Source organism: Oculina patagonica, chromosome 13 (genome assembly GCF_052425735.1).
Source record: "Oculina patagonica isolate OP01 chromosome 13, crgOcupat, whole genome shotgun sequence".
NCBI lineage: Eukaryota > Metazoa > Cnidaria > Anthozoa > Scleractinia > Oculinidae > Oculina > Oculina patagonica.
This window is the reverse complement of record NC_135770.1, coordinates 25,171,795-25,195,971: the sequence shown is the minus strand read 5'-3', so window position 1 is coordinate 25,195,971 and position 24,177 is coordinate 25,171,795. Positions and strand designations below refer to the sequence as shown.

At 38.6% G+C, this 24,177-nt stretch overlaps 2 protein-coding genes across 2 annotated transcripts; one reads left to right on the top strand and one right to left on the bottom strand.

Annotated features, from left to right (window-relative positions):
- Nucleotides 1-2,469: 2,469 nt before the first annotated feature.
- On the top strand, nucleotides 2,470-3,436 carry LOC144637062 (kelch-like protein 12). Its single transcript, XM_078496227.1, has 2 exons — nucleotides 2,470-2,942; nucleotides 3,319-3,436. The coding sequence occupies exons 1-2, from the start codon at nucleotides 2,470-2,472 to the stop codon at nucleotides 3,434-3,436; spliced, it is 591 nt and encodes a 196-aa protein (XP_078352353.1).
- A 4,928-nt stretch (nucleotides 3,437-8,364) lies between these two features.
- LOC144637060 (uncharacterized) lies at nucleotides 8,365-22,828 on the bottom strand. The gene is made up of 8 exons (XM_078496226.1): nucleotides 22,506-22,828; nucleotides 20,039-20,084; nucleotides 19,059-19,256; nucleotides 18,286-18,549; nucleotides 17,134-17,406; nucleotides 13,323-13,595; nucleotides 12,052-12,222; nucleotides 8,365-8,783 (listed from the first exon to the last, which is right to left on the bottom strand). Exons 1-8 carry the CDS (start codon nucleotides 22,818-22,820, stop codon nucleotides 8,365-8,367), a joined length of 1,959 nt encoding a protein of 652 aa, XP_078352352.1. The 5' UTR covers nucleotides 22,821-22,828.
- Between the last annotated feature and the right edge of the window lie 1,349 nt (nucleotides 22,829-24,177).

Below are 24,177 nucleotides of genomic sequence, written 5' to 3'. Positions count from 1 at the left end.
CCCTACCCTACCCCCTGGGAGGGGCTCAATAATAATATCCGTAAATCTTCATTTGCATAATACCAAGGAAAAGAAGAACAATAATTTTATATTCAAGTATGTGTAGTTTGCCTTGATATTCCAGTAAGTGCCATTGATAGACACAGTCGAGTTATGTTGTTTTTCTTGGACTAAGACTTTCACAGATGTTATTTAGACTTGCTACAAGTCGACTCTTATGAGCAACAAGATTGCAAGGCGCGAGCAAAAGACACTGAAAAGTACATTTTTCATTTATTTAATTGATTACAAATGAATAAGTAATGATAGTTTATTAAATCTCTAGCAGCTGAACTGAATTAACAAGCTAAGCTGCTCTGATAAAATTCTTACATAAATAAAAATACTTGTTCTGGTTGCCTTTTTGCGTTGTTATGTCATGTCTTCACTTGCTTTACTTACTCATGTCTGTCTGTATGACTTTAAACCTAACATTGATTGAAAGTGTTATGCTGGTTTTTTTTTTCAAGTTGAAGCTAATTTTAAATTTAAGGTGGCTCACAATAGCTAAGTCAGAATTAGATATGCCCGTCGTTGGTGTTCTATCGCAGCTATACTTATGATGTTTAGGAAAATACTCGTGCAAGTTTTACAAATGAACAAATTGAGGTCATTGCGATGTCAAAATTCGTTGCCGGGGTAACGTCATTTGTGGTCAAATATACCCCTATTTTGGACCTCAAAAACTCAAAAACTACTCGGTGAAAGATCTTGTTTTGATATATTTTTATCTAACCGACAAAAGGAACATTTTTGTCAATTCGTTAAAAAATCTGTAGGCCGGACTTGGAGCTACGTTATTTTTTTATAAATTTAAGGTGGCTCTGAACCCCACCAACAGAATTGTTTTAAAAATTGTTACATTGTTTGTTTTGTCCATTCGACAAAAATATATGAAAAACAAAAACTTTCATCGTCTAGTTTTTAAGATGTTAGCCTCAAAAAGTCAAATTTAAGGTATCTTTGACCACTTTGGACGTTGCTTTGGCAACGATTTTTGACATCGCCGTGTCTTAAATTTGTTTATTGGGAAAACTTTTACAAAGTTGTACTAAAAGTTTAACCTCAAATTTATTAGTGTAGCTGTAATAGAATGCCAAAGATGGGAATATATAAACCACTACGAGCCAAATGAAACCAGCAGGTCTATGCTCTGTTTGAGTATTTCTTCTCTCCAGGTAACTCTGAAAATGTTTTGAATGGGTGTTTGTCAGAATTTTGAGAAAGAATTCTTTAAAATCACTACCGTGTATGGCATTGGTAGTGAATCCCGCAAATAAAGATCGCCATCGTATTCCAGTGAACCTCCTAGTTCTACTTTTTGTTCTACTACGGCAGGCTACTTTTTTATACATTTGAATATAATTTTTCCCGCAAATTGATGCGGTTCGCGGGAAAAATTATAGACAAATGTATAGGAAATTAAAATCGTAACTGAACGCTTACTAGGCCAGCTACATCCTTCAAACTTGGTGAATAAAAACGTTTGCCTATATTATAAGTATCTTAACTTTACAATTGATAAGTTGTCCAGAATGCAATTTTTGTAAAATATATTTGCAGTATTTGCCGTCGGATTCCCATACAAACACTGTAATTTCTACCCGCTTTGCCTACTCGTCAAGATGGCGTCGAAACCGTCATAAGGCTTATTAGAGCAGAATTTCGTTCTTCGAGCGCAATTTTAAGGAGAAAACATGATTTTCACGGCTTCGTTTTGTCACGCGATCGTAAAGTCATAGAGACTAGTCAACTTAGGCAGCCTCGTCAAGACCCTTCCCGATTTATTATGCCAGTAAAACTGGCATTTTCTGCTCCTAGCAATGCTCGTTTTCTGTCCAAAAAATGCTCAAATTTTGCTCATTTTTTCAAAATCATGCTCCTTTGGTTTAAAAAATGCTTTGTTTTATTTTGAAGAAATAAATGGAAAATAAGGCATCGCGCATGTTTTACGTTTACTGAATAAAGTAAAAAAGATCTTTCTGCCTCTTTTTTCACCTAAATAACAGTTGTTTGTTTCTCAGATGTTTCTGGTGATATATATATATATATAACAACGTTAGCTCTTTCTATGACCTACAATTTAATGATGATGGCGTGGAAGACGCCACCTTGCTTTGATTTTTAGCAAGTGTTTAAAACAAGCAAAATTTTGCTTTTGACAACAAAAATATAGATAAAATTGGCGCAAAATGCTAAATTATGCTTGCAATTCCTTTTTGAGAAAAGGTACCAAAAAAAATTCTCGTCAAGCCAAATTATGCCGAAAAACTGCTTCAATAATTGGGAAGGGCCTAGCTTCGTCCCCCAATCCTCCCCATCCTCTCCGCTTTTCACGAACCACCATTTTGAAAATCGTCCCGGAGATCGAGAAGACCCTGGGGACGAGGTTAAGAGGTTGAGAGGCTAGGTCGCAAGGCAAGTTCCAAAATGGCGTCTCCGTATCAGCCCATGAGTGCAGATCCTTCACAACATCGTCACGAACTTATCGAGCGTCTAGATATCCTGAGAACAAACCAGAGCTTCTGTGATGTAACAGTCGCTGTGAAAGACAAAGAGTTTAAAGCCCACAAAGTCGTGCTAGCTGCAGCCAGCCCGTTCATCCGTTCACTTCTTGCAAGTGACATGAGAGAAAGCAAAGAAGAACTGATTAAAATAAAGCTTGAAGAAGCAACTGCGTCTGTTATGGAAGCCGTTTTACAGTACGTCTACACTGGGAATGTTTCGGTGACCGCAGAAATCGCCCACGATTTGATTGCAACAGCAGATTATCTTCTGTTACCAGGCCTGAAAACAATGGCGTGTAATTTCTTGAAGAAGAAAGTGACAATTGAAAACTGTGTTTTCAATTACTATTTTGCTGAAAAGTATCGGTGCGTGAAGTTAGGGAAAAAGCTCGTCAGGTAATCAATTCGAATTTTTATGTTATTCTGGAGACAGAAGATTTTCTGAGCCTTGACATGAAGCAAGTCATGGAATGGGTGTCCAGTGATGACGTCATTGTCGATGCAGAGGAAGACCTCTTTAAGGCAATTGTTAAGTGGGTGTCTCATAACAAAAGCGAAAGAGAAGCACACTTTCCAGAGTTATTTCATCAAGTCCGTCTGACTTCAATACCACATGATTTTCTTGAAAATGAACTAATAAAGGAAGAACTTGTGTTAAGAAACACCGAATTGTTAGATGTCGTGATGAAATTAATAAGAAGTGAATGAGCAGGTTTTTCAGCCACCAAGGAAATGCTTGGATACCCACATGGATGTAATATTTGTTTGTTAGTTTCCAAAAGAAGACACATGGCAAAGCTTGGCATGATCATCGAACTCAACATGGCGTTCAATGCCAGAATGTAGTTTACATTGTTGACAAAGATGAGTCAGCTGAGTCCCTCGACTGAGAAGGACTATTTTTTTCATTTATTTTGTTTATAATAAATAAAAAAATAAAGAAGTCATAATAAAAGTTTATAAATCCCTTAAATGAGTTAAATGTGGAATGAAAATAAGTAAATGTTTCTGTTCTTGTACAGTTCTGGAATACAAATACTGTTCTAGCTTGTTCTGGTCGCGTTCTCAGTTTGTTTACCCTGTTCAGACCGCTTTTTGGATCTTTTCAGACCGGGGTGAGGGGGGGGGGGGGTGGGGAAAATTCCAGAATATTTAAGTAATCAAAATGAAACTTAGAGGATATATAGTATGTCCGAAAATATATCTTTTATATACCTCACGTGGAATGATGACGTCACACCACGTGACAATGACACCATGATGTCAAAACGGCCGCCATCTTGGATCCGCTATCTTTCTAAAACGTCTGAAAACCGCCCAAAATTACTGTTTGACACCATTTTAAGACCATTATTAATTAGAAACGGTTATGCTGCCTCTTTTAAGTAACAGCTAATTTTAAAACCAAATCATAAGGTCTCTGCTCAGTTTGAGTCTCCTCACCTAATGGAAGTGAAATGTGTGTGTTAAGTCTAGGGCACCAGGACCACCACTTCAAAGCTTCAATGCAGGAGACTTATAGGTGGAAGTGGTGGTCCTGGTGCCCTAGACTTAATATCAATCTGTTAACCTAATTGGTTGCTTTACAGCACTTTAAAAACGACATTAAAGTTAATTCTCTACTTTGCAGTGTACTAAAAGTTTAGGAAATAACATGGTTTCGAGTCCAAGCCCGTAGGACGACTGTAATTTGTAGTCTTTGAAAACTTTGCAAGTGCTTTATATTGATCCTAAATTACACGAGAAAATAATATATTTAAAAAAGCATTTTGAACATTGTCGCGGAGAAGGTAACCGGTCAAAACATCACCAAGACAAACGCCCTGAACAAAACGCTCCCTTGGAAACCTAAAGAGAATTATGAATCACTCAAAGACAAGTAAATACCTTCCCTCAAAGAAAAAAATGGCTGTATTTGTCGCGTTCTATAAAGGTGCCGTACCAAAGGTTTTAGAAAAGACGTTCATGTAGACATATTCTACCCTAAAAAATCTGCGGGAGTTATGTCGGGGGCGTTATGACCGGCAGCGGAGAAGACCCTGGAACGAGGTTGGTCTTTCAGTTTCTTCAGACTACCCGCCGGAAATTTTACAGCAGTGTCCGAGAGTTTCTTCGTAGTAACTTCAGAAATCAGAAATCTTCGTTGTAATTTGCACTTGTGTTATAACTGTTACCTCATGTTACACTTTGCCCCAACGTAGGGCTAACCATCGAAACGTCAGCATTCCAAATTTCGCTACGGCGGTCTGTTTTCCTTTATCAACTCCCAATTGATAAACGCCGAGAACAAGTAAACAAGTAAGAGTTTAACTTCCCGGCGACGTAAAACAGCAGTTTGTTTAGAATCTTATTAGCTACACTTTTCTGTGCTCGTGTGGCATAAAAACTACCGGCTCCGTAATTTTTAAACAGTCCGCAATAAGTATCTTTCCAGGCGCATTTCTTGGGCAAATGACCAATCTTGACATGATCTAATGATCTTGATCTTTCGTGTGGTGGTGTCGATTAGTTAAAAGTTGAAACTCACCCCAGTTCCCTGCGCAACCTAGGAAAGGCCAATTACAACACTATGACATTTTCGTCTCCAGTGCCTTAGATCGCCTCCTTTTGTTCACACAATCTGGAAACGAAGAGCTCTGGCAAACAACCGAAAAAAAAAACTCAAAATTTATTGGCGCTTGTGTATAAATTTAGTACGATGAAAAATTTTATTAGCATCTAATAAAGAAAACGCTTCACTTCGTCGGCGGGCAAGTGCAAGAACCTCTCATTTGTTTATTAACTGAAAGTTGGTAAAGGTGAATGAACCTTCGCAGCAAATTTTCAAGGAATACTCGCTACGGTGGATTATTTACCTTTATCAGTTTCCAGTTGATATTCAATAATTTGTCCAGATCTGCCAACTCTCACGACTCTGGCGTGAGTCTCATGACAGGACTCTCAATCTCACGGTTTTTGGGACAAATCATTCTATAAAAATATTACCTTGTCGAAGAAAATGGGAATGATAGTGCCATAAAGCGATAAACTAATAAAGCAGAACACTGCAGCTGCACTATTACAGTTTGTACCGTACTGTCTCATTTGTACTTATGTTTACCATTTTTTGCCTAGTTCCTAGATCTCTGCTAGCAATTTTATGCAGCGGTTAAGCCAACCATAAACCGAACCTCGATTCCATGCTGAATCCACGTTGGAAAAAAGTTTTGTTCAATCATGGTTATTAAAAAATATAATCTCAGTACTTTTAGTAGAATCTCCAAAAGTTTTTCCATGGGTCTCCATATTTTAAATGTCGAAAACGTTTAATTGTTCATAAGTATACTTTAGCCTTTGCCTTTATAATAACCACTTTAGGCTGGTTTTCACTGGGCATGATACTTGGCTTCACACTAGACGCTAAGTAAGTTTCAAGCATAGTCTCCTCTACTAACTATGTTTCAAGTAAGCACTTGACTCAAGTGCACTTAAAAATCTCAAGTCGCTCTTTACAAAACTTGGCTTCACACTTGACGACAAAGTATATTACTTGAGGTCAATCATCTTCAGAACCGTGACAACGCTGCACGCCGCTTTCATTTGGCTTCCATTTCCTATTGGTCAAGTGCGTTCTCAGGTGCGGTGTAGACCATACTTGGCGGCGTACTTCGGCTTCTTTGAACTACGAAAGTTTGCATGGTCACCAAGTAAAGTTCAAGTAAGAAGGTTTTACCCCTTCACACTCAAAGTAGGTTCCAAGTGCACTTAGACTATACTTACCGGCTCTAGTGTGAAGCCAAGTAATATAAGCACAAACATAAGCACAAGTTTGATATAAGCGCATAAGAAGAACGAACACAGAACGAATACACTCGTTCTACTTATACTGTCCTAATTAGGTTAACATGTAGCCGCGGTATAAGCACAAGCACAAGAAAACAAAATAATCCATTTTTCTTGGGTATACGATTATGTTGCAGAAAGTACTTTCTTGTGAGGACAGTATACAAAGAATGAGTATGTTCGTTCTTTCATCTGCATAGCCGTTTAAAAGGCTAGAAAAATTACACTTTCACAATATAGAAAATCGCCAGCAACCCTTTGGGAAGTAAATTGTCAGCCCCTCTCAGTAAAATGGATTGAGTAAAATCTTATTTCTCAGGAAATAAACAAGGAGATATTACAGGGGACTATTTTCGTCTACAACCTGCCGATACAAGCAAGGTTCCTCAGTTGGTAGATCGTCATATCGGTATCTCGGATGTTATGAGTTTAAACCCCGGCGAAGATCCCGAAATTGCGAAATTCTTAGCAACGATGATCATTCGTCTCCATTTTATTTTACCACCGCAATTCACGACACTGAGTTACATGATTTCTTTCGTACATCGATCGTGATACTCTTCTTGCCGCTCATGTGTCTTATTTTGCCCTTTTGTTCTTATTTGCTCGTGAATGTAATGAAACTAGTATTGTTATGGAAAGTGATATGCAAATTTTCACTCGGTCAGTCGGTCGGTCGATGAGCTGTTAACTTAAATTTATGAATAATAATTTATGCATTAAATTATAAATTAATTTTCCTTGTTTTTTTTAAACTTTTTGTTTCACACTTCTGAGGTTTGAACCGGCGACTCCTAACATCAACTAACATCAACTAACCGCTTGACAACTTCGGCGTACTGATCACTTGGGCTGAAAATTAGCATATAGATTTCTTTGTGTTGTTGTTAGTACGATGAACGATACCATAGGTTCAAAGTTTAATGGCTTGTATGTAAAGCTTCTTCGAATGGCTCGATTTATAGCTCTTAAGAATTTCACACGACAAATAGAAGAAATAATCTTAGAGAAAATATGAAAATCTTCGAAGCACTGAACTGTTATTCCGTGTTTTGATCGAATTTTTAGATTTTCCAGGCACGAACTGTGGACTGCGACTGTGTTGGGTATTAAAAGGTCGATTTCAGGACAATTGTATGAATAAAGTCCAATTTTAGCAGTCTCTGAATGTTTTATAGTTCCAAGCGTATTGTATGATAATCGATAGTCATGATACGTAAATAATTTATCGTAAAAAAGCTCGCCAAACCGACGAATTTTGTTGCCTTTTAATAATATACTGTATAGTACTTGATTTGCATCTCTAATAGATTCATAAAAAAAGGAGAAAGAAAAAAAAGACGCCGTATAAAATTGTTAAATAGATTGTCGTAAAAAAAAAAAAATTTAATCGTCCCTGCTGAGAATCGAACCCGGGCCGCTGGACTGGAGGGCCAACGCATTGCCACTACACAACGCGTTAGCAAGCTTGCACTTTATGGTAGAAATTAGTGTTATATAACGAAGGCTTTTGAATGGATTACCCGCGTCCGCTGTAACGTGATCATATCTCCCTATAAACAACTTCTATACTAACGTGCCGCTCACAAAAAGACAGAATCATTTTATAGCTCTACACCAATACATTTAGTATTCTCATTCACGAGTGGGCTAACAAAGCGCCACGATCTTAAGGGTTACGACGTCTGCCATGTTTTATAAGTAGTCTACAGTCTGGCAAATGTAATTGCCGTGTTGGGGCGAAAATCGTCCTTTTAACACCCTCGTTGCCGCAACTTTGTTGCACACATTCTAAAAATTGGATCGATGTTGGGATCTTACTGTAAATTGTTCCACTCACCCACTCTCACTCTCACTCTCACTAATAGTAAGGCAAAAAGTAGTCCATCTACTGCTTTATGTTTTCTGTTTATCACTTTATAAAGAAAGCAAGACCAAAAGCCATCTTCTGATGGACTTATTGATACTTATCATGCATATTCCCTTTTCAGCTCTGCTATTTACAGCAACAATATCCAATATACCTACTTGCAGGAACGTAGAATATGTTTATACCTTTATAGAACTCATCATGCCAACCACCGGTGGCAGTGCATCCATAATTGTAAAATGATCCAACCGCTTTCTTTTCCCGAGTTTCTTTCCCCATCCCACTGATATTTAACTGAGCAGTACACTGCATTTTATTCTGCGAGCAAATCTGATTACAACTTTTGCCATGGGGTTGGGGAAAAACGACATTGACATTATAGCCACTTCCTCCTTTAGGTGTGCTTCCTCTGCAGGCAGCAGAAGCAGCAAAATGAAAGGCATACCAGCCTATGTCATAAGCTGAGTAATCACCATAGCCTGCTGGAAGGACCTTTTGCGACAAATGGCCAGTGTGGTCGAGAAGAGCAGCCCCTTTCAGTCGACCTTAGAAAGAGAAACATTAAAAATGTAAGATAGAGCCCAGGTTTGGATCTAGCAAAGAGATAGACCAGTGGCGAATCCAGACCTCCAGCTAAGGGGAGGGGAGGGTGGGGGGGGGGGGGAGGGCGCTTGACTATGAATATTGAATTCTGCGAAAATTCCGGCACTTTAAAGAAAATGCGCTATTTCCGAAAAAAATAAGGAGGAGGGGGCGGGCCCCGCGGCACTTCAAGTGGATCCGCCACTGTAGACCGTAGGCAGTGCTCAGCTAAAATTACAACAATTCTTTAATGTCAGTCTCACGTTGTTTGTAGTTTGTCTTTTCTTTTTTTGTTTGCTTTTCAGCTGCTGTTATTCGACACATAATTTTAACTGCTTTAAATTTATATTTTATTTACGACATGCAGTCATATAACTATACGGCATTTTTGACGAGTCGATTAGGTCATAACAGCCAGCCCCCTTTTTTCGACGTTTTTGCTTGTTTACAAGCTAAAAACGTAGAATAGGGGTTAGTGGACAAAATTTGGAACCACATATTTGTAAACTCTCAAGGGACTTTTTTAATTTATCAAGGGACTGTTTTTATTTCTCAAGGGATTACTTTCCGCTGTGGGTGATCACTTGCGATCTCGTGAAAAAAACGTGACTTGTCACATTTACAAACGTTATATAACAATTTTAAAAGTGACATGTCAGCTTTCTTATCTCAACGCAAGTGTGTCTGAAAGGCGATCTATAAAAAGCGTCGCACAAACAATGGATTGCGTAACTAAAACACGAATAAATAATCACTAGCACTTACATCGTTTAAAAATTACAAACGTCAAAAATAAACCATACCAAAAATCTCGCTCTTTTCAAAGATATTATTGAAGTTAAAACAAATGCAAGAGATGGGGGCTTCTTTTAGCTTAGGAGCGGTTAAAAATTAGGCCAAATTTGGTCGCTACATGTAAGCGCAACTCTATTTCGTCATCAGCCTAGGTCGTTAGGGACGTGACCTCGCGTTGAGAGGGAATGACAGCAATGTTGCATGAATCGGCTTTACAACATGCGATCGTATCTACGCAGTTCGAGTGAAAATTCAGTCAAAGACAGCAAAATTCTTTCGTATTTCATCTTCAAATATAATTCGAAAGCATTCACTGTATATATGGCTTTTGTTTAATCCTGGGTCTTGATATCCGACCCTCGCAGAGCCTAGACAAAACGCAGCTTGAGTGTAACGATTTGTTTACGCCCTAATAATATACAAGCAGCAATTTCTCCATTCTGATTGGCTAAGAACACGTCAATTTATCCCAAACCAGTGCAAAAAGTGTAATTGGCAGTGCAAAACGTGTAATTAGCAGTGCAAAACGGTGTAATTGACAACAGCCTCATGAAAAATACATCTTGAACAAACAAAATGGCGGACGAAAGTGAGACAAAATTTAAACTTAATAACGCAATTTTAATTAAAAGACTTGAAAACGACGCAAAGTACAGAAGAACAACAAACATTACTTACTGTAAAAGACGTAGAATTATCAAAAAGGCAAAGAGGACAAGACATAAACTAAACTCGAAATAAGCTCACGGCCGACGGCCGATAGTAAATTAAAATTCTCGCCGAAACATTGCTTCACTTCTCTGAAGCGAAACGCGAAGAAGTACTGACCAGACTTCCAAGGAACCGGTTACCTAGTTTTGAACACAGAAGGAGCAAGCATTTCATTTCATGATTGTTTAATAATAGCCGAAGCTTGTTTATTTAAAAGCTCGCTCAACAACAAAAGGCACAAAAGATAGTTTTACAACTGTAAGAGGCAAATCTAACCTGTAAAACGTCCAGTGAAATCAGGTAGCAATGCGGAGTTGTAGCAGAGTGCTCATCTGTACTAAGAAAATCCGTTCGGTAGATTTTTATAGTTCAGTATTTCAGTTCGGTATTTTAGTTTGACTAGTTTGCCAGCTAGAGCAACATGTGTTGAACTGAGGTTGATTTCTGTTCGGGCGAACACAAACACAGCACGGATAAAACGTACCAAAAAAATACCTCTCAGCCAAGAACAGCAGCAGAACCTTAGGAATTTATTCCTTGCTTTGTCATTCACATTCTTCAAATTCAACGGCGAAAAGAGTCAAAAGACTGTTCTAAAAACTTTTCATGCAGCACTTCTAGAGAGTGAATGAATATTTACGCATGAATTCACACGTCAAAATTTTTAGCCAGGCGCTACTCTGAAGTTGTCACGAAAATTATCAAAGCGTGACCGAAATTGTCGCTTGTATATTATTAACAAGTAATCACATGATTTTTCTCGTGCAATTTGGAATAAATAAGCACTTGTTAATTTTTCAAAGGCTACAAATTGCACTTGCCCTGCGGGCTCGTGCAATTTTGTTAGCCTTTGAAAAATTTACTCGTGCTTATTTATTCTAAATTGCACACGAAATCATGTGATTACTGGTACCAATTATATGCGCAATGTTTTCTCCGACAGTAGTCGGAAATATCCGTATTTTTTTTCGTGCTTTTTCGTGGAATAATCGTAACGATACGGCCTTCAACACATTGAACAGCGGTCTACCCGGCTATAACAATTCAAATGTGGCGTCGCAAAGCGTCGAACGCATATTTTGCTGTTTCATTTGCTAATTTCGCTGCCGTAATCGACTGCCTCGAAAGGTCCTTGCAATTTTAAAGTATAGAATTGTCAGATCTCGGTGAAATTTGCACTGTTTATTTGTGTAATGTTAAGGAATATGTGTATAAATACCCGGCGCGGAGGAGCCATTTTTGACAAAATTATATGGCTGCATTTCATCCGCGAAGATAGGAAATTGTTAAACTAAACTACAAAGAAACTGTAATGATAAGTTCGAAGAACAATGCACAGGATAAACCTTCGACTCATACTTCATGCAAAAACGTCGATATCTCGAAGAGACTTTGATTAATAGTGAGGCCCTGTTAGCCGTTTTGTGGGATAAGGGATATTTTACAAAAAATATTTTAGGGATAACGAATAAATGTCTAACTAATTATAGAGATAAGGTATAACAAATCAATTTTAGAAAAGTGAAAATCATAATAACAGGGATAACAGCTTTGGTAATTTTAGGGATAAGGAATAACTGTTCTCACAATTATTGGGATAAGGGATAACGCATTCCCCCCCACCTCCCTCCTCCCTAAAAGGGCTTCAATAGTAATAGGATATCAAGAGGTCAGTTTTTATATAAGTATCAAGTGAAAGAGAAACAATTATTCATCTTTACATACACTCAGGTTGTATACCACTCCAGTTGCCAGACGGCAAGCACAGCCTAGACGACGGTCCAATCAAATGATATCCTGGGTTACAAACAAATGAGACAGCTTCGCCAGTCCAAAAACGTGAGCCAATCATCTGTCCTTCTGATGGGCTACCGGGATTACCACAATTTACTAAACCTAAAAGGGAAGTAAAAGATCGGCATAAGTGATATGAATTCTCAAGTTCATACAGTGGGTGAGTGGCATTGAGGCTAAAACGGCCTGTTTCATATTTTTTTTTTGCTATCAAGAACTCCAGAAAGCACATTAGAGCTAAAGGAAAGTATTTGTAATAATGGTATAACAATGTTAGAAGCAGATTGCACACAAAGTACAAAATGCAAGCCAAATGGCAGATTCGAAGAGTAACTAATGTTGTCGGATTTTACTTTTTCCATTCCGTCTTAAATTTGATCGCTAGCATTAGCTGTTGACTTTGCAATAGCTGTATGATACGTGTCCACTCCGGTCGATGATAAGTTAACGCTAGCTGTTTTTTATCGGATAAGTAAGCTTCAAGTGCGATTAATTGATAACAAGTGATCGCGCCTTGCCTGGCCCCGCTTCGTCCCTATTTTTCGCGCGGTTATTTATTTTTTTTCGCTTTACGCTAGACGGACTCTGCGAAAAAAAGGAACTGCTCGTAGTCTAGTGATTAGTTTATGATTTTGATAGCTGTCTGCTCAGCTAGTACACCTTCTTAAAATAGCAATGAGAAGTAAGCTGTCTTTCTTCTTAAGCGCTCTGTTGATTAAATCTTCAACTAATCTAAACGATATTATTTTAAAGGAATATGGAACAAGTTCACTTGTTCTCTAAACTCGGCAAGGTTTGACAGAGAATGAAGAGCAAGAAAAACGGAATGTTTAGTCTTTAATAGTTCTAACAAGTGTAACAGATATCAAGCATTCCTTTTTCCCTTCTTTCTAAAGCACTTGTATGCAACCTCGCCTCACGTCATGTGACGTCACTAAATCGTCATCTAAGCTCAGCCATCTTTCATTTCACTCTTTTATCAAAAAGTCAGAAAATAACGGAAATTGAAACGAATCAGGCCAAAGTGCTGAATCCGGTTATGTCAAACGAGTCGATATTTGGCTAAACCTGAATGTCATTATGCGTTTGCCAGATAGATTAGCCAACGAGAGTTTAATTGTAGTATTACAGAATAAGTCCACTTTTCAAAATTTCGAAAAACAACTTCAAGTGAGATGGTATCCCCCCCTATACTTTCATACCTAAGTTTGTTGAGGCCTCCACAGTACTATTCTTGTTGTTATAAAATCGGCAGGTATAGAGTCCCATATCTCTTGGCTTGAAACTTGGAATTATTAATTCGCTCATGGTCAAATCTATTGTATTGTATCCTGCCTCAGAAAAAACTTTTCCATCTTTAAGCCACTGTGCTTTAGGCAACGGTGAGCCACTTGAAGAGCAGTTAAGCTTAACGTAGTCACCAACCTTTTGCACCAAAATTTCACTTGATGGACTTGAAATGATGTACGGATTCACTAAAATGATACAATCAAAGTAAGTGTGCTTGAGAGTAAAGAATGGCAATAATATTTAAACTTTATCGAATAAACTTACTAGGCCAAACGTGTCTCGATATCCGCATTGAGGAAGCCAGTTAAATAAGCTTATTACCCACCCATTAATTTTTTCGCGCGCTCATTGGACAAAACGCATCACGTGGTACAAAATTGGACGACGGGTATCAGCGAATATACCCCGTCCGATTTGATATTCGTCGCCCGATTTTAAAGGGAAACACAAAACAAACAAATGAAGTCACCGTATTCAATTCTAACTTTAAATGGAATCGCAGAGTTAAACAATCACGTAAACCAATCAACTTACATTTGTTTCAACCAGTTACGCTGGGATTTTTCCTATAAATTGACTGGCGACCACTGGCGATAAAGCGCGTTGTAGAAGTTAATCGGAGGGTAATAAAACAAATAAATCCTTTTCTGGCTTGCTGGTAGCTTCGCTTCGCTTCTCGGCCAACTGTTATTTTTTCGACAATCTTTCAGCCTCGGGCATTATCCTCCAATATACCAGCCGCCTGAAGGGGTTTATTTACTAATTATCTGCCCTCTTAAGGTCGCGCTGGACCCTTGCTCATTAATAAATTCATTAGCCAAATTTCTCACGGGGTTCTATCTTGTAAAGCTCTAATTCGCTACATTTTGAACATCGATTCCTTTCAAATTTATCAAGGATATTTAGGGATGATGAAATTACATCATGATTGTCTTTCTACGGTGAGATGACCGTTTACTGTGATGTTACAAGCTCTTAAAAGTTTAACCGCAGATACCTTATTATAGGAAATTAACGCTTCATGAAATTAACGCGAATTTAAAAAATTCGCGTTAATTTAAGTCGCGTTAATTTTTGTTAACGTTAATTCCTGCGCCATTAATTAAGTGGGGCGTTAATTTCCATGACCTTAATTTCCATTATTTTGGCCCCAAACTTCTCGATACAGTCCAGACGTTCTTGACTACTAGGGAAAGGCATTATTTCATCAGGGTAGAAATCTGCAGGTATTACTGATACTGTGAAGAACGCTCGATTCCTTCGTTAACCCCTATGTTTAGGATTATACACCTAGTGTTGAAATAAACTTGTTCCTTTTGTCTCAACAAGTTTATTCTTTGTTTTCGTCGCGTTAATTTCCTTCATTTTGAAATGTTACCCCCTCTTTCGCGTTAATTTCCTTTATTGGGAAATTATTTTTCCTTCAATTCGCGTTAATTTAAGTCGCGTTAATTTCAAATACCTTAATTAACACAAGCGTTAATTTCCTATAATAAGGTAATGCGATTTTGTGTCCAAGTTTTCAGCTACAACAGCGCACCGAATTAAATGATTATATAACCTAGTGATAAATCATAATCTATTTTGTGTTCTGACAAGAACGAAATTTTCGATTTCAAAAACTGCTAGAAGTTAATGGCTTCTAAGAGAGTAAAAATGTGAGATCTCAACTTTGAAACGTGCTATCTTCATTTTGAGAAGGGCGTTTCAAAATTCGCTCTTGTCAGAACACAATAGAGTACACCAAGTCCATGTTCCTTGCGAATCAACTCCTGAAATTCTATATCGGCGGAGAAAACTTGGACACAAAATTGCAGGTTTTGAGACTTCCGAAGACCTTCCGAGTCAATGTTTACAACAACGTGTACTATATTCAAAGCTGTGAATCTAATTATGATAATTCGCTTTGTTCCATCGCACGGGAAACAAAGCTGAGAACAATAAGTACTAATTACTTGTACAAAGAACTTTAAGAAAAAAATTCTCGTGAATATTTCGTTTGCTGTCGGCTTCAGTCGTCGCAGTTCGTGTATACTCTTTAAATAAATACATACATAATGATTGCAAGGGTCCTGCGCGACCTTAAGTGAGCGAATGTTGCCATATCAGAAATGTTATTTAGATTGGGGAGGTTTATTTAGCTCACCTAACAGTCTCACTGTACTGTTTTTACACATACTCAGACACACATCTCATAACAAATGACATGGTCAGCAATCACTTTTCTTTCCATATTACTACATTATTGTTACTTATTTTCGCGGGACTTAATTTTCGTAGACTACGAGCAGTCCCTATTTTTTCGCAGAGTCCGTCGAGCTTGAAGCGAAATTTTTTTTCGAAGAGTTCGTCGAGTTTATAGCGAAAAAATTACGCGCGGGGGGCAAGGCGAGAAGCGAAAAAAAATAGGGACTACCCGCAAAGCCACAGCGTTTGACCTTTCACGGCCGAGTGATTTTTGGCTTCGATTTCAAATCTAATTTGCCGTGTCCAATAATATTTCCGCATTTTGACGTACTGTCAATTGACACCGCTGCACTTGGTTGGGTTTGTCACGTACGCATCAAACTCAAAGCTTTTTTGATGAATCGTCTGCAAAGTTTAATCTCTGGCGATTTATACAGTTCCAGCAATGTTTATTTTTTAACACTGATTCACCTCTATGGGCTACTTAATGTAAAGGCAGCTTGATGTAAGAGTTTAAAGCGCTTCTGTTTGTTTAAATTTGTTTATTCCCGGCTTGTAATTACGAAGCTCGCGCAAAACAGCCGTTGTCTTGTTTACGAGCCTTGAATTTCTGTGGAATAAAGCTACTTTTGGTTGAATTCTCCTCTCTTATTTTCGCTCCGTACTTTGGCGGCTTGCTGCTCATACACTGAATTAAAAATGTTCTTCGGAGATGCAATTTTATAGCGACAAAGTACGATTCAAGAAGCGATTTCGAGAGCTCAAAAGCTCCCGCTCCCATCGCTTCGCAATATGACATGCAAGTGTTAACAACGTATTGACATCTTGCTGTCAACTTTCCAAGCGTTAGCCAATCATATTTTTGCGTTGTGAGAGCAACGCATAATTCAAACACTGTGGCTTAGCGGGTAGTCCCTATTTTTTTCGCTTCTCGCCTTGCCCCGCCTCCTCCCCCTACGCGTAATTTTTTTCGCTATAAGCTCGACGAACTCTTCGAAAAAAAATTCGCTTCAAGCTCGACGGACTCTGCGAAAAAATAGGGACTGCTCGTAAATCAAAGACCCGCGAAAAAAGGTTCTCGCGAAAAATAACGACGCGAATTTAATACCTTTATAAATAATTCGTTATAATTAATCAACGTTACGGTCAGTACACATAATTATCTTGGTACAGTCGTCAAACTAGCTCTACTTTGTTACAAAGGAACATGTTAACCTGTTTTAAATTTCGTTTTGTTATATGCTTTTGATCAGTTTCACTGGAAACTATTGCTGTGGAAAAATAAAATCAGTTGTGCCAATTTTGAGACTTACTCTTTGTTAATGCAGACCAGTACTTTGACAATTTTCGCGAAATTTAGTTCCTTTAAACGTATTTTTTTTGGCCAAATCGCGAAAATTTTTTCCCACGAAATATGCCCGTTCCATTTTCGCGAAATTAAGTTCCCGCGAAAAAAAGTAGCAATAGGTAGTTTTAAATAATTACACACAGTTTCTAGGTTATGGATTAGTTAGTTACTACAGTTTAATTTCTTACCAACATCCTTTACAACCACCCACGTGACTGCCATCACATTCCCTAAGTGATTAGCGCCTTGGCATACGTAAGCTCCGCCGTCGTCTTCAGTCGTGTTCATAATCTTTAGCTCGTTACCGGAAATCACGTGTCTGTTAACAGGAAGATCCTTGTGTGACCTGCTCCATGAGATCACAGGAGCAGGGTACCCAAAGATGTCACATAAGAGAGTCGTATCCCACGTCTTGTAAGTTGTCATGGATATTTCTGGCTTTTGTAAGAATTTTGCAGCAACTGCAATGGCATGCGAGGAGAGTAATAACTCAATTCTATAAGGTTATTAGCTTTTAACTCTGTAGTCAGACAACAGATTATTGATTCACATCCGGATCCGTTTTTGTATACTCGCTCGTCTATTCATTTAACGGTTTGTAAACATAGAAGAATTTTTCTAACCTTTCACGCCCGAATTTTTCTCCCAAAACGCTTAAGAGGGATCCTTTTTAGCACTATTCTGTCAGACGTTCTGGGATGGATTTCATGGAATCCAAAAATGTCGTAATTGGTATGTAATTGAAGGTGCCATGACCTTTCTAGAATATTTTCATGGTTTATAAAACGTTCAAAATGGAGTAGAAAGGGATGGATGACTAACGGGTTTGAATTGAACCTTCCACTAAAGCAGACACCAGTCGACCTTTTTTGGATAGATTTTCTGTTCTCAAGTATGTCTGCTTACGAGAGGTTGGACCGTCAATGGACACAAAAATAGGTTTTTAGCTATTTGGTTCTCCCTTTACTTTCAAAAAAGGTAAAGTCTGCATTCGCGCCTATCAAAACGGAGCTTTTCCCAGTTTCAGTAGCATTAAGTGACTAGGAGTATTTTTACTCCCCACCATGGATGGGATGCTATTCCATCGCCGGGTTACGCCCAGCATATGTCGGCAGGAACCCATTTATACACCTGGGTGGAGAGAGGCAAATGAGAGTAAAGTGTCTTGCCCAAGAACACAAGACAATGACCCTGTCCAGGGCTCGAATCCGGAACGCTCGATCTGGAGTCCAGCGCACTAACCATTAGGCCATCGCGCCTCTCTCCTCCCGTTTTAGACTGTTCACAGCCCTCTACTTTACTTTACTCTCACAAACATTTACACATTAACTCATACATACCTTGGACAGTTAAATTGACACTGAACTGAACGCTGCCCAACAGATTCTCAGCTTTACAAGTGTAAATCCCTCGATCTTCAAACTGAATTTCACTAAAGCGTAGTGTTCTTTTCCGAAATATTTTCCTTTCATCCATCACGTGATCGTTTTTGTACCACGTGATCATCGGTGGAGGGTAACCAGTCGCTTCACACATTATTGTGATGTTTTGCTTTTCTTGAAAAGTGAGAGAAGGACGTGGTTTTTTGATAAAATGTGGAAGGTCTGAAATAAAATTGCAGTAAAAAACTCACGAAAAGGAAGTATTATTGAAGAAATACTTGTAAAACCCCTAATACATCCAGTGAGTAAAAACTGCACATGATTTCACTTGTCTTTATTATAAATAACAGTTAGACATTTAGGACGCTATAAAGACCCTTAGGACAGCAGTCAGACGATTAAGTTAATAATTTGCGATCGTGGTTAGAGAATAGTGAACAAAGATAGAACCAGAAATAGAAATCTTGTAAGCGTACGTGATCCACCGCCCTCATGCGACACTATTTGTTTACAGATCGTACCCTGATGTGAAATCCGCCGACAGCAATGTTTGTGGGCGTTACCCGAGTGCCCGTCAGAAAACGATATCAAAGACAATCTGTAAACAGATAGTATCGCATGACGTCGACGCTGGATCATGTACGCTTACAAGATCGTTTAGAAGGTCGTTTTGTATGGTAGAAATATTGAAGTGCGGACAAACTTGACTCCTCTGTGCCCTGTGTTTTTACCTAATTGTTGAGGCTCAAGGCTTGCTTCCTTCTTTGTTGATCTACTAGGAGGGGCCCTTGGCCCCGGGGGTCCGGGTAATCCTCTCGCACCCCGCTTCCCAGGGGGACCGGGGGCCCCGGTTGTTCCTTTTCGTCCTCTTTTACCACTTGGACCGGGAGGTGCCCGGGGGCCTGGTGAACCCTGATGTCCCGGATTACCTAAGAAGAAATGATGACGATTATTGTTTCCATTCAAAAGAGCAACTTCACGTATTGTGAATCTTGAAAAAATAAGCCTACTTGAACCCCTAGTACATTTTTCGAGTTCGTTATATATAATTATTCATTCGTAATCTGTCTCAACCTTTTCCAGCCTTACCCATCCTTATTTTTTCCAGTTTATTTTCACAACCTTGGTGTTTTCTTCGTTAGTAAAGTCAGATTGACTATTATTTTGGAGGTTCCCTTCGATTTTCTTCATCCCTTAACTAGCTTGTGAATCGTCGCATGGTGTCTGATTAAAAGTCGCTTATACCTTCGAGTTCTGCTTTAACTGAACCGATTTAGACCATTACGATTACAACAATAACAAAACTTTATTTTCAGTCACAAAAAGCTAATTTTGTAGTTTTGTTATATCGATGAATTATTGGAGGTTTTGAATGTATGCTTTTTAACGTGTGATGTGATAAGTCGGTAAATAATATCCTAAATTAAACGTTTTTACTCCAATACACTGGAAATTACTTCCCATGCATTTGTTTGTTTGTTTGTTTGTTTGTATGTTTGTATGTTTGTATGTTTGTTTATTTTCTGGCCACCATGACATTTAACTGAATCAGTCTGGAGTGACAAAAGTGGCATATTTGAAGAAAGCATCGCGACGCCGTTAGTTCATTTGAGATTTTCTAAAATTGATGACAGTTAATTCCGGCTTTGAAATTAATCGACGTACTGTCCTGTAACTCGTCACGACGTTTTAATAGAAAGTCAAAATATACCTTGGACACAAACAACTTTTTTCTGGCTTTCGTCCACCGTGGCATTCTGTTGAAAAATAAAATTATTCCACGTATTAAAAAATAATCATTAGGGGCCAACCATTTTACTTTTGAGGGGGGGGGGGGGGATGGGTGATTTAAAAAAAAAAAATATCCTGCAAGCGCATGCATGCAATAAAAAAATTCCTGCACAGGACAGTGGTCAAAAAAAATATTCATGTGTGTGCAGTGGGCTGGAAAAAAAAATTTCTGGCAAGATGTTCCCTGGGTTGATACATTCAACTTTCGATATCAGCAAACTGTTGAAAGATTTTAGCATCTGGACTTAGGTAAGAGGGATTCATAGCACAATAATGTGTCCCCCCTCAGTTGGCTTTTTTGCCTGTGGTTACCGATCTTGGTACATTTTTTCTCAAATTCAAGATCACGCCTGGTGTTGTGACTTGAAGAACAATGTTTTGAATTCAGTCTAAATCGAGGATGCCAGGATACATGTAGCTGCTGGAACATGAAGTAAACTTTATTATAAACATCTATTTGATACAAATATGTAAAGTTAAAGCTCTTTATTCTATTAACAAAAAAATAACTGTAGACAATTTGTGATTTTGTTCCAAGATTACAAAACAGCCTCCATTGGTAAATTGTCATTCTCTTATACAATGTAGTCTGGTAGACACAAAGATATCTACTCCGTGATACATGCAAAAAAATCTCGGACGTTTTATTTCGGACACTTTTTGTCTCAATTCGAACAAATTTTGGACAAAACTTTCTCGGACACTTTGGTGAAACTTGGCTAAAGTAAATTTATGCCTACAAAACACGAATTAGAGTGAAACAATATCTGTAAAAATGATAGTTTTACTGCACCCTCAAGGTTTTACACGGCCTTATGCGCCTACTGGCGCGATGAGTAATGATGATGAAGGTTTTACAGATACATTGACGCGAAAATAACACAAATACTATCAAGCCGTTTTGTATTTCAAGCCATGTCTTCAAAGTGGCTTAATGATCTGCTACAAGATCTTCAAAATGATCATATGGTTTTAGGTTCTCATTTACAGCTTCCACTATTTCCGCCATCCCAGAACCCTTCCTTGTCAAGTCGGGGTTATTTGTGTACTGAAAACAGTTATACTGTACTGTAGATATTTCGGATGCTATTTCGGATGCTTCAGACGCTTAAAAATTTCCGACGGTTTTACTTTTGATTCAGTTTGAAAAAAAATCCTGCAAGCGCACGTGTCCAAGAAAAAAAATTCCTGCACAAGACCATCGTCCCAAAAAAAATTCGCACATGTACATTGGGTTGAAAAAAATTTTCACGCCCACACCAAATCACCCATCCACCCCCTCAAAAGTAAAATGGTTGGCCCCTTACTAATTTTTACATAACGCCAACCCTCCCCCTCCCCTGTACATTGAGAACATTATCGAAGGCCTGAAGTGAGTAATCCTTGCTATTTATAAGCAATTGCAAGGAGAAGTGAGTTTAAAAATTTAAAGGCACATTTTCGAGCATGAAAGTAATAGCAGTGTAAAGAAAGAGATCTTTGTATTTGCACGTTTAATTGGCATTTCACCGTGACCTTTAGTGCTCGGCTTTCAGTGAATTCAGACTCGTGTATCGCTTTCAGTCTGAAAACTGATTCCTATCTGGCTCTTGTCCACGGAACGTGCTTGTGAGGTGGCGCATTGACGGTCAAAATAAAAGCGTTTTCATAGTAAAATCAAGTTCACATCGTACCTTTGAATGAACACGTTTTAATTTTGACACGCATCTGTCTAATAGAAGGTGTTCATTTTGCGCAATTTACTTTGCTCTCAAACTAGAGAAATCTAATGATTGCCAGATCCCAAACCTGACCTTCTGGGCGGAATTTGCGACACATTCCAGAAGAAGCCGACATTAATGTTTTGTACACGAAATAACGTTAATTTTAAGTCCCCTCATTTACCAATGATGGTGAAAATCTATCTCTGTTTGACTGTCCACTGCCGTATAAATTTTAAGTTGTTTGAAAACCGATGGTTAACCCCAAACCATATTTTTCACAGTCTATCAAGCTTAGAAATGGAATGGAATCTTTGTCAAATGTTTGGCTCTAATCAGCGGCAAATTTAGAGTGAACCATCCCCTGTTAGACTGCCAGCTTACGATCAAATACCCTGCAAACAGATTTTCCTTCGATCCTTCTAAAAATCGATTTTTCTAGGAAGATCGAAGGGAACATTGCTCACAGGGACGAACAAGAACTCAGGTGTCATTGATGCAGCTATTCTTATTTAGTTTATTTGGATGCTCGCGTGCACATAAACGTTGCTGCAAGCAAATGAGGTCAAATAATCTCAGACTCGACAGCAATTTAAAGGTGTCATGTGCTCGTCTTGAACAGTTTTAGCCATAAATTAAACGCTAGACAGCGGCAAAAGAATAACATCAATATTCCAAAACACTTACAAAAGGATTGTTGTTCCATTTTAAACAGGTAATGCTGCATTTTTCGCAGGGCGACTTCACTGTTCTTTTCACCAAAGCTGCCTTTTTCTCTGCGGCGTCATCGTGAGATGTGCTGGTTGGGTTATAAAATGCCATGAGACGACGATTATGATGGCCTTCTAGAGGTACTACGCGCTCAATTCTTGTTAATCGCGATTCTAAGCGATGTAAAGAATAACAAGTAAAACCCAGTGTACTTAACGTCAGTATGAAATTGAGGGAAGTGACAGCAAAGACGAGCGTGTTCGAAGCTTTGTCATTTTTGCCCTCCATCATCGGCCAAGCTAGTTAATCGGGCGTGGCCGATTTATAGTTTACCCTTTGGTCGTCCTAGAGCATAGTCTCCTGGCGCGGCCAAAAAGACGGGGATAGCTTGGGGTTGCTACAAAACCGCTACGGGTGACGCATACCGCAATGGTTTTCATTTTAGTTTTGACAGGAAATCGTTGCAGGCACACTTGGTCGACTTTTGGGTTAATGTGTAATCAGGTTGTGTTTTTTTGCTTCGGCGGAAGGACAGAGAAAAAAGCTTACGGGGCAAAGTACAGTATGGGGCCCAGTTCTCGGCCACTTTTGACGTAAACTTGTATTTCTTACCTCAGAAGAACCGCAGGAACTTGAAATTTCTCCCAGAGCTAGCTACATTATTCAGCTTTTTGGTGTAAAGCTATCGACCGGTCAAAAATTAATTTGCCCGAGCAATAATAAAAATAAAAGCTCCATTTGTGGGCCCAGTTCTCGGCCACCTTGGCCCAGTTCTCGGCCACTAAAAAGCTTGTGCGTAATTATCTGTAAAAAAAAAATGCTCAATTAATTTTCACAGTCATAAAATCACTCTGTAAACCTATTTATGTTATATCGATCCCAAATTATTTTTATGAGGCTTTGTTTTACTTTAGAAAAGAAGGATTTTAACGCGCCTAGTTGCCTATGTGCAGGTTCTAGCAACGCATTGTGTGACCCGTGCATTTAGATAGTTTATTTTGCAGTGAAAAGGTCTTGAAAGATTTAGGTGTTGTAGAAATAATAGACAAGACAAGAGTCAGCTCAAAACTTAGAGATAAGATTGAACTTTATTTTTAAAACATTTATTTTTTTCATTCTGGCAGCAGCAGATGAAATTATATTAAAAACCAAGCGCTAAGCTGTGATAGCGAGCAGGGTGGCCGAGAACTGGCAAATACGCAAACGTCGCAAGAAACAATTTCGAAGTAAATTAAGACCAAAAAATACAACGGTTCAACGAAAAGTTAACTAAAGCAGAAAGCTGAATTATTCTACGTTTCACATGCCAAAAATTTGCTCGTATGGTGGGGGCTTTTGGATAAAATACGAATTTAACTACATCCATGAATTTTAAGGAGCCGTAAACAAACAAATTTTTCGGGAATGCAAATTCACCTACCTCCGCGTAAACTCGACGTGTGAGCTTTCTATATCGAATTGAACGATCAAACTCAAGATACTTAAAGCACATGAATCAGTCTATCGTTTGAAGGAAATACCTTTTTCTTTTAATTCAACTGGAGTGTGAAAAAACGCGTTAAACACAAAGTGGCCGAGAACTGGACCCGGCCGAGAACTGGGCCCCATACTGTACTGATATTCATCATTGTGAAATTGCACTTACTTT